At 39.4% G+C, this 10,446-nt stretch overlaps 1 protein-coding gene across 1 annotated transcript; it reads right to left on the reverse strand.

Annotated features, from left to right (window-relative positions):
• Positions 1-2,469: 2,469 nt before the first annotated feature.
• DACT1 (dishevelled binding antagonist of beta catenin 1) lies at positions 2,470-9,894 on the reverse strand. The gene is made up of 4 exons (XM_053697311.1): positions 8,567-9,894; positions 6,644-6,776; positions 5,644-5,799; positions 2,470-5,064 (listed from the first exon to the last, which is right to left on the reverse strand). Exons 1-4 carry the CDS (start codon positions 8,828-8,830, stop codon positions 3,170-3,172), a joined length of 2,448 nt encoding a protein of 815 aa, XP_053553286.1. The 5' UTR covers positions 8,831-9,894; the 3' UTR covers positions 2,470-3,169.
• Between the last annotated feature and the right edge of the window lie 552 nt (positions 9,895-10,446).

Genomic DNA, 10,446 nt, shown 5'->3' on the forward strand with positions numbered 1-10,446 from the left:
ACATAGGTAGGCTTAGTGGGCACAAATATAGTATATATATCTCCACCAATTAACAGCTAGCTCACAGCAGTACATTGCTTGTCTTGAATCCTCCTAGGTATACTTTTCAACAAAGGAAATAACAAGAATGAAGCAATTTTAATGAGAAGTAAATTGTAAAGTTGTTTAAAATTGCCACTCTGAATCCTTAAAGTTTATTTTTTGAGATTACTGTCCATTTAAAAGGGACATTAAATACTGCATACATTTTATAAACATATCATTGAAGTTATTCTCCATCGCCCTTTGGTCATGGGAGCTGCCACGTTTAAATCTGTCACTACATTCCAGTGCTGACCCATGTGTAGTAAAACAGATACTTGCAGTATTACCTAGGTTCCAAAATGGCAGCACCCACAAGTACAGAGAGGTGCATATAAAGTGTTATGTTTGTTAAAGGGCACCCTACCTAAAGGGCCATTAAACACTAAATTAGTGCTTTCATAATCCTGATAAATTCAGTACAACGTACCATGCACGTTACAGGGACATTAGATAAATAAACGCTAGACTGAATAATGTATTCAAAGCAAAGATGAGCCTGAGAATATGCAGACACTTTAATTTATAGTTGTTTAAACATTGGACCAAAAAAAAAAAAAAATTATATATATATATATATATATATATATATATATATTAGTGCAAATAAAGCATTGGGCGTCTTAATTTTGTAACTTAAAGGGACACTGAACCCAAAATTTCTCTTTCATGATTCAGATAGAGAATGCAATATTAAGCAACTTTCTAATTTACTCAGATTATCAAATTGTCTTCATTCTCTTGGTATCTTTATTTGAAAAGCAAGAAATTTTAGATGCCGGACCATTTTTGGTGAACAACCTGGGTCGTTCTTGCTGATTGGTGGATAAATTCACCCAACAAAAAAAAAAAAAAAAAACCAAGTACTGTCCAGGGTCTAAACCAAAAATGGACTGACTCCTTAGCTTAGATGCCTTTTTCAAATAAAGATAGCAAGAGAACAAAGAAAATTTGATAATAGGAGTAAATTAGAAAGTTGCTTAAAATTGCATTCTCTATCTGAATCACGAAAGAAAAAAAATTGGGTTCAGTGTCCCTTTAAGTTCCTTTCTATGGAGGCCAATTGGGGGAGTTGTAAATCAGTCACTAACGTGTGCAACCAATCACTGCGTGGAATACAGCAGTCAGGTCTGCTTTTAAATGGAATCGAAAAGTCCAAAAATGTCCAGAATTACAGGAAAGAGAGGGCAGAATAAGTAGATTGCATAGTTGTTTTTGCTACAAATAAAAGCATTATATAACATTGCCTAACACCCCTTTAACAGATAAGTCTAGATTTAAAGCACTATGAAACCCAAAAATTATCTTGCGATTCAGACAGGGCATACCAGAAAAAAAAAATTACAAATTTTTTCCCCCCACAATATTCTGTGTTAAAGAGATACCTAGATAGGCATCTGGAGCACTAAATGGCAGGAAATAGCGCTGTCAGATAGTGCTCTTGCCAATGGATAACATTGCAAAACTGCTGCCTTATGTGCTCCAGAAATGGGCCGGCACCTAAGCATTACATCCCTGCTTTTCAAAAAAAAATAAAAAAAAAATAAGATACCAAGAGAACAAAGACAAAACAGAAATAAATAAGAAAAGTTGTTTAAAACCACATGCTCTGAATCATGAATGACAAATTTTGGGTTTCATATCCTTTTAAGTGGACTATTGGAACTTATCACTTATGCTTGGAAAGCTAAAACACTTAGGACTAGATTACAAGTGGAGCACTAATTTATTGCACACCTGTAAAATGGGCACATGCTAGATAATCAGCCATTACAAAAGGCTGGATAATGCTACCGCAAGCTCATGGTAGCAATTAGTGCTCCAACAAATAGACAGAGTTTAATATCCCCCAAAATAAAAAGTGTGAGGTCCCTTTTTGTTTAAAAAACTGGTATTACTGAATGGAGTGCAAATATCGCGTTTGTGCAATTTTGCGCTCCACTTGTATTCTGGCTCATAAGTAGGTCTTGAGATGATAACATATTCCCAGATTTCAGGCTTCTGAGTGAAAGGCAATTAAGCTATGAAAACAGTTTATAAATATAATCTTATGCATTAAACGTTTTTCTTTCAAATTCTGAATTGTATATAATACTCTAGGCTATTTGGTTTTAAAATATTAAATCTAGACTGTGTGTAATAAAAGATAGCTTAGAGTCCAAGCTTAGTATTTCTGCAATGCCATATAACATTCAATAATTGGATTTATTGATCGGCTTTGGAAAAACAAAATCAAGATATCTTTGGAGGAAATAAAAAAAATAAAATAAAAAAAAAATAAAAAAAAAAAAAAAAAAAGTACCTGCTGGCTCAGTCTACTTATTTAATACCAGGGAGATGTTGAAAGTTTAAGTTGTGAAACTTGATGGCAGAATTATCAGACGTAAATTTAATGATTAGCCTCTTCACCAAGGCGCAATTTAATTCCTACATCATTTGTGTCTGAACACAAACAAGACAAGCTTAGTGTTACTTTACAATTTAATACATTTAAACAGCATTAGCTTAGAGTTTATTACAATGTAAAATGTGCTATATATAAAATGTACAAAATATATAAAATACAAGTAATTATAGAATTAATGAGCTGTATAGGAACCAGATTCATGCACAGATCATGCATATGGTTGAAGGAAGTGGTCCTGTCTTTATATTCAAAGTCTGAATTTACAAGAGAGTCAAAAAGTGCAAGAACCAACCATAACAAATTTTTTTTGTGATATATGCGGATGGAAACAGAACACACATGGTCTTAGTTTAAATTCCTTCTGAATAAAAAAAAGGTGCAGATTCAGATGGAATGTTTTAAAAAAAAAAAAAAAAAAAAAAAAAAAGGAAGAAGAAGTGGAAGTTCTGGAACCAAAAGGAGAGGGAAAAAAAACTGCCCTAATTGTATCAATTTTTAATCATGAAGGGGGCATCTTAAAATGTAATCCGGACAAATGTCCAAGTTGTCTATCAACTCTCAACCCTGTAGGAAATTGTAAATGTTCACTAGTTTAAAGAGTCATAACTTACTGTAGGCTTTAAATATTTGTACAAAGACTATCAAATTATTTACGGGGGGTTGAAGTCTGATGGCCAAGGATCAGACAGTTGTCATCAGTTTTAAAGATCCAGACCTAAAGCGAAGAATTTTCTTCTTGAGGTTGTGAGAGGCCTTAATTTTCACAAACGCCTTGGCTGTTTTAAGTTCTGCAGCAGTGGCTGTTTGCATAGGGAGAGTATTCACAAACTGAGACCAAATCAGCCCCCCACTTTCATCAGAATCACTGGAAGACGTACTTTCTCCAACAAATTCCACCTCACTCAGACTTGACTCACTGTCCCCAAAACAGTTGGTTGTATAGTTACTTTGTTCATCCTCACTGGTATCCACCACTGTAGAGTGAAACAAAGACTCACACTCGGCTGAATACTCAGAATCGCTAGCAATGTAGGTGTATGGACTAGTGTAAGGAAGGGGAGCATTTGCATGCAAACCCATCATTTCTCTCTGGTGTCGCCTCCTCGCTCTCCTAAGTGCCTCTTCATAAGAAATCTCAGCCGAGGACTTCCATCTGCGATAATCACCTCTCTTGTGCTTCGGTTTTGCCAAAACCACATCCTTTGCATGTCCATGAGACTTATTTCCTGCCTTAGCTGTACTGGGGCTCTTTCCTATACCACCATTCTCTACTGGAGAATAACTTACTTTCTTCACTCTAGAAATAACCTTTTTAACTTTTTTGTTTGTGTCCAAGTCATCAGGAAATCTACACTTTTTACCACTTACTTTTCCTTTCTCCTTTAATGTCTGGCAACCACTTTCTACAACATGCTGAGCATTAGCTTTCTGTTTTAAAGTAGAGCTCTTCATTATCCTAACATTTTTTGTGGCCTTGTGGAGTTTAACACCATGTTGCTGAGCTGGTATATAATGAGCATTCACCAAAAGTCCTTCATCAAGGCTCTGAGATGAGGAGCCTTCACTCTTAAAGTCCAAAGATGGTCTCTCATCAAGGGAAGAAGACGCTTGATAAGAATTAATGGTGTTCTTTGGGGAAATCCTCTTTGGTTGTGGCATGATTTTGACCTCCTGATGGAGAGGAACATTGTTTGAAGTGTCCTTAGAGGAGCTGTTGCAAAGAGCATTTGATGCATTAGAAAGATTAGTGGGTGCATTATGAAGAGTGTTCAGTTCCTTTTGAACATTTGAGGTCACAGTTCCAAGACCTCTTCCCAGACACTGAGCAACAGACTTGACATTATTTCGTAAATTGTTTTGGCTTTGAAGTTCATTAATATTATTTGGTGGGTAGTTTGGGACTGATGGCATCTTTTTAGTTTCCAGCTGTTCACTTTGAGTCTCTTTAGAGCACTGTTTTAGAGAAGAGTAAGTGCTATTATCCAAAGGGTTTATTCCAGTGGAATGTAAACATGTCTGTTTAGAATTCTTCAAATTAGCGTTACTGCTGCTATGAGGAGGAGCCCCACCAGTCTGTTTGACACACATGCTCCCATGTCGTAAAATACCCTTGGCTGGGTCTGCGTTTACACTGGTCCTGGGCTTGTTAGTCCTTACAGGAAGTGCTTTTTTCTGAATTACACATAAAATGTAGCTATCCAACTTTTTACTAGAAGAAAAAGGTATAGAAACAAGACCTTCCTGCTGATGCAAGCAGTCTTCACTTTTTAATGTGTCTACTGCAGTTCCTATGCAGACATCATTAATGTTGGAGCCAAGTTCAGCCTCCCCCTTCACATTTCCCATCATAGACAAGAGGAACATTGGGCTCTGCACTGCCACAGCATGAAGGGGGCTAGGGTAGCGGTAAATGTCATTCCCATTTTTAGACACCAAATCACACTGATACTTTGGGTGAACATCTGCAACAACCTCAGAAGAATTGGGATGAGGAGCTGAAAATGAACGGCGTACAGTGCCTGTTGACTGGACGTCACACTGACCATCTCTGCAGTCCAACCATTCCAGGAACTCATCTGAAACAAAGTGGTTTTACCAAGTCAGTGTACAGAAAGATGAAATAGGGGAACAAATACAGAATTATCATAAAAATAAAAAACAACACTATAGATTTATATTTATTTTAAAAGGAGATAAGTACTGTGCATGCACATGGTATTGTAGCAGGAACCCCATAGTAGTACACTGGGGCAGAACTTTGACACCAAGTATGATACAGTTTGTCTGACCCAGCAATGTCACAGTAAACGCTGGGCTCAGTCCAAAAGGTCAGTAACTTTAGACCCCAGGGAAGGTCACAGCAAAGAAAACCCATGTAAGGATATCTAAAGGGGTTTTTTCCTGCACATTTTATACTGATTTTAATGTAATGTATTTGTTGATCTTTTGCAATGCAATGCTTAACTCTGGATATATCCGCTTTATTTATGTCATTTTTAATTTCCTTACAAACAATAATTAACCACTGCAGTGATGTTTTTCCATTTTAATAATTTTTAAAATTTGGAATTTTACTGGGATTAATCACACTCCTCACTGTCATGTCCTAAAAAAGCTAAAATCTTTTCAGGGTTTACAAGACAACTGAAATTTACCTGCAGACTTGGGCTGACCATCTGTGATATGTAATGAGGCTTCGAGTGGGCTGCAGAAGCAGGTGCCTGAATGGCAGCTGGATAAACATTCACTAAAAACAGAGTTGGAGGAATTGGAAAGCGATCCGGAGGTGCCATCGCTCAGCTCATAAAACCCTAAAAATAAATTAAAAACAAAATCCTCACATTCTTGTATCAGCAGGGAAAACCACATTGCAGATGTCCTAGAGAATTTCTAAGGAATTTGAGGAGCGTGTACATAAAGAACAATGCAATAAAATGGTATTACCCATAATTAGCCTTAAGAGAAAAGGCTGCAAAGTGTCTTATAAGATTAAAAAAAAAATTAACAATTAGAGATTGCTTTATTTATTTTTTTACCTTAGCGCCAAAAGGGTTAAAAAAAAAAAAAGTTTACTTTTCACTACAGCAGCCTGTTCAGAGACATTACGTACAAAACTGAAGTGCCTATAAACTAATGGGACATTGTGGTCCCCATTAGCGGCTGGAACTCAGATTTTGTATTTGCTGCAAATTTGTTAATCCAGCTTCACGTATTCAGTGATTGCTTAGAGCAGTGCACAAACTAATTTACAGTTGGTCTCAAGTAAAGGAAATAGAATGTAGTTGGTTCAGGCAATTTACAAGATTCTTAGATTGCAGAATTTGTTTAAGACTCTCTAGGGAATGTGAGCACAGTTTATACAAAAGAAACTTTGTTTTTAACTAGCAAACAAAATAATATATATATATATATATATATATATATATATATATATATATATATATATATATATATATATATATAATATATATATATATATATATATATATATTTTTCTGCATTGTTCCGGTTTCATTACTTTAATTATAGGGAATTCAATTCTGAGCTTTATATCCCTTTCATGAAATCAAAAGCAAATACATTCTGAAGCAAGTGACAAATCAGCTATTAGAGGAAGAATTCTATAGGATTTGTTCTGCTCTTACAGTCACTCACCTGAGCTGGGGCGACTATCGTTTTCAGGGTTCTCTTCAATTGATTTTTCACCCTCTATTTTAAGATCATTAATCTGTTTGTCCAGTTCGTGTAGCTGGCTTAATAACCCAGCATCTCGTTTCCTCAAGCAATTCTAGACAGAAAAAAAATTAAAAAAGTTTAAGCTATATATAAAAATTCATATATATATATATATATATATATATATATATATATATATATATATATATATATATCTCTCTATCTCACACATACATATACAGGATGTACATATACATTCATCAAAATGTAAGTCACTGCCCTTTATAAACACAAAACAGTATATTTTTTTATATTCAGTATTTGATAGAGAAATGAGAATCTAATATATTCTTAGTCTCAGTGTATTTGATGGTCAGATGAAGGGTGAAATAAAAACAAAAAAAAACCCAGCACACATTTCTAAGTTTAAAATAAACCATTTATAACAAAGGATTTATGGGAGGGAAACTAAACATGACATATGATGCCTAAATACAGAGATAACGCTAGAAAAAAAAAACAAAAAAACACACAACTGAGAACACACTTATTTAAAGGGACACTGAACCCAATTTTTTTTCTTTTGTGATTCAGATAGAGCATGCAATTTTAAGCAACTTTCTAATTTATTCCTATTATCAAATGTTCTTCATTCTCTTGGTATTTTTATTTGAAAAGCAAGAATGTAAGTTTAGATGCCGGCCCATTTTGATGAACAACCTGGGTTGTTCTTGCCGATTGGTGGATAAATGCATCCACCAATAAACAAGTGCTGTCCAGGGTGCTAAACTTTATTTTTCAAATAAAGATATCAAGAGAACAAAGAAAAATTGATAAGGAGTAAATTAGAAAGTTGCTTAAAATTGCATGCTCTATCTGAATCACGAAAAAAAAACCATTTGGGTTCAGTATCCCTTTAAGATGGTAATAACTTTATATTGCACACAGCCCCATGATACAGGCAGTGAATGAGCTGATGGGTTCAGTCAGGGCTTTAGTCTCAGACACCAGAGGAGCCCATACAGTTGAGCTTTAGGCAGGAGCAGAAATCTGGTGCTTTAATTTACTGTTAGAGCGCCCCCTGCTGTCCCCATATTGTAAATTCTGTAGGTTTATCTATGAGACCGTTATACAGGAGAGATTTACATTGTCTCTGGCTTATGTCATTTTATTGCCTCTTCAGTGACAGCTAAGGAAGTGCCACATGCCATTGTATTAGATGCAAGACTGTTTACTTTTATTATTACCCCTGTCTCTTGGCATTGACTGTTTGCTTTTATTATTACCCCTGTCTCTTGGCATTGACTGTTTGCTTTTATTATTACCCCTGTCTCTTGGCATTGACTGTTTGCTTTTATTATTACCCCTGTCTCTTGGCATTGACTGTTTGCTTTTATTATTACCCCTGTCTCTTGGCATTGACTGTTTGCTTTTATTATTACCCCTGTCTCTTGGCATTGACTGTTTGCTTTTATTATTGAGGGTGTTTAAAACCGAGGGAGATATCAGTGCTACAAGAGAGGAGGATTGGGAATCTGCAAGGTGAGTGGGGGGCAGTGGGGTAAAATGATGCATAATGACAAATGGCTGTGACAATGTGGGGTATGTGACCAGTGCACACGCCTAGAGAGCCAATGACCTAGACACCTATAATAATAAACCCCGAGCCCAGTAATATGCCCCAACTGAAATACTACCCCTATGTAATACCCCAACCCCACCTAGTCACAGATGCACCAGTGCCAAAGTCTGACAAGGGATGAGTGTTTATATCTACCCTATGGTCATTTACATTGTGACCCTTAGCACATCTAGCTGCCCCACGAGGTCAGATTTACCCCACAAGCAGAAGGTTAACCCATAAACTGCCCCTCCAGTTGCCCCGGGAGTTGCCTCACTCACCAGCTGCTTTTTCAGGAGCAGTATATTCTCCTCCAGGAACTTCTCCTCCAGGCTCCGCGGGCTCTCACCACGGTTCGGGGGGTCGCCCAGTGTCCGGGGGTTCAGAGCCGCCCTAACCAGCAGCTCCTGCCGGGCCCTCAGGTAGCCCAGCTCCCCCAGCCCGGCTAGTGTAGCTTCCAGCCGCTCTCGGGTCCTCTGGCGCTCACAGTCAGACTCACGGCGGGGAGAGCCCTCCTGCTCTGGGGCTGCGGTGCTCGGCTTCATTCTGCCCAGGACGTGTGCCAGGCTCTCATATAGATGCCCAGGGCGAGTGCCAGGCTCTCATATAGATGCCCAGGGCGAGTGCCAGGCTCTCATATAGATGCCCAGGGCGAGTGCCAGGCTCTCATATAGATGCCCAGGGCGAGTGCCAGGCTCTCATATAGATGCCCAGGGCGAGTGCCAGGCTCTCATATAGATGCCCAGGGCGAGTGCCAGGCTCTCATATAGATGCCCAGGACGAGTGCCAGGCTCATCTACAGATTCTCAGAGCAACAGGGGTGCCAGCATAGCATACAGATGCCCAGGAGGGGTGCCAAGCTCACATACAGATGCCCAGGATCAGGTGGGGTGCCAGGCTCACATACAGATGCCCAGGATCAGGTGGGGTGCCAAGCTCACATACAGATGCCCAGGATCAGGTGGGGTGCCAAGCTCACATACAGATGCCCAGGATCAGGTGGGGTGCCAAGCTCACATACAGATGCCCAGGATCAGGTGGGGTGCCAGGCTCACATACAAATGCCCAGGATCAGGTGCCCAGCTCACATACAGATGCCCAGGATCAGGTGCCCAGGACCAGGTGGGGTGCCAAGCTCACATACAGATGCCCAGGATCAGGTGGGGTGCCAGGCTCACATACAAATGCCCAGGATCAGGTGCCCAGCTCACATACAGATGCCCAGGCTCACATACAGATGCCCAGGCTAGAGCCGGGAGAGAAGCACCGAGTAGGGGACCTTCTGCTGTAAGTCACCGGTAGGTAAATCTGTCCTTAGATATCCAGACGCAGAAGAAGGGCAGGCTGGGATAGGTAGTCCGGGGTCAGGTAGCCTGAGATTACATCCGTGCTCAGACGCAGGAGTCTGTGGTTACTTCTGTTCACAAGGAGATCATCTGGTGAGGAACCTGGGAGCGCTACCCTGGGTAATAGGAGCCCAGGCAAAGGGCCACACAAGGAACCTCAGAACCAACCGGACTAATGCTAACCCAGTCCCATGGAGCAGAGACCGCTAACCCTCCGCTCCTCCAGCCGCCCTGATGCTGCTAGTTCCCCGGCCAGACCTCAAGATGAGGAGCCGGCTTCCCAGCTGGGGTAATGTATGGGCCGTGACGTCACGCGCAGCTCCGCCCCCCGCTCACAGCCCGCAGGCTTTATCCTGCACGCAACAGAGCAGCACTGAGAGGGGACGGGTGACGCGCACACTTCCTTCATTCTATAGGTATCATAGAACATACCTAGGTAGGCACAGGAACGTGCACATATCTCCAGGACCAAATGGTCTCTTCTGCTGCCTGCCATATAGTGCTCTAGACACATGCAAGCTCCTGAGCCTACCTCAGTATGCTCTCATGGAAAGAGGCCACATTTGAATCAAGGATGCCAAGAGACAGAGGTAATAATAAAAGCAAACTTTTTATTCTAAATGTCATGTCCCTTTAACAAGTAATATTTGTATGAGACTACATTTTAGTCAAACCACATAAAAATATATCAAACAAAAATTCATACTTTACACATGAAATTAAAGTTTCTTCAGTAACCCCAAAACTATTTTTATGTATGGAGTTATTTTTTTTACATATATAGTACAAAATCTCTATACAAAACTATTTTTATG

Source organism: Bombina bombina, chromosome 1 (assembly GCF_027579735.1).
Source record: "Bombina bombina isolate aBomBom1 chromosome 1, aBomBom1.pri, whole genome shotgun sequence".
In the NCBI taxonomy this organism is placed as follows: Eukaryota; Metazoa; Chordata; class Amphibia; order Anura; family Bombinatoridae; genus Bombina; species Bombina bombina.

What these genes read in the sequence shown, in the direction of transcription:
- DACT1 (XM_053697311.1), bottom strand. Translation starts at nt 8,830, where the DNA reads ATGAAGCCGAGCACCGCAGCCCCAGAGCAGGAGGGCTCTCCCCGCCGT. An exon ending in TGCTCCTGAAAAAGCAGCTG is followed by an intron (nt 6,777 to 8,566) that starts GTGAGTGAGGCA and finishes TTTTCTGTCTAG; the next exon opens with AATTGCTTGAGGAAACGAGA. An exon ending in CGATAGTCGCCCCAGCTCAG is followed by an intron (nt 5,800 to 6,643) that starts GTGAGTGACTGT and finishes ATTTATTTTTAG; the next exon opens with GGTTTTATGAGCTGAGCGAT.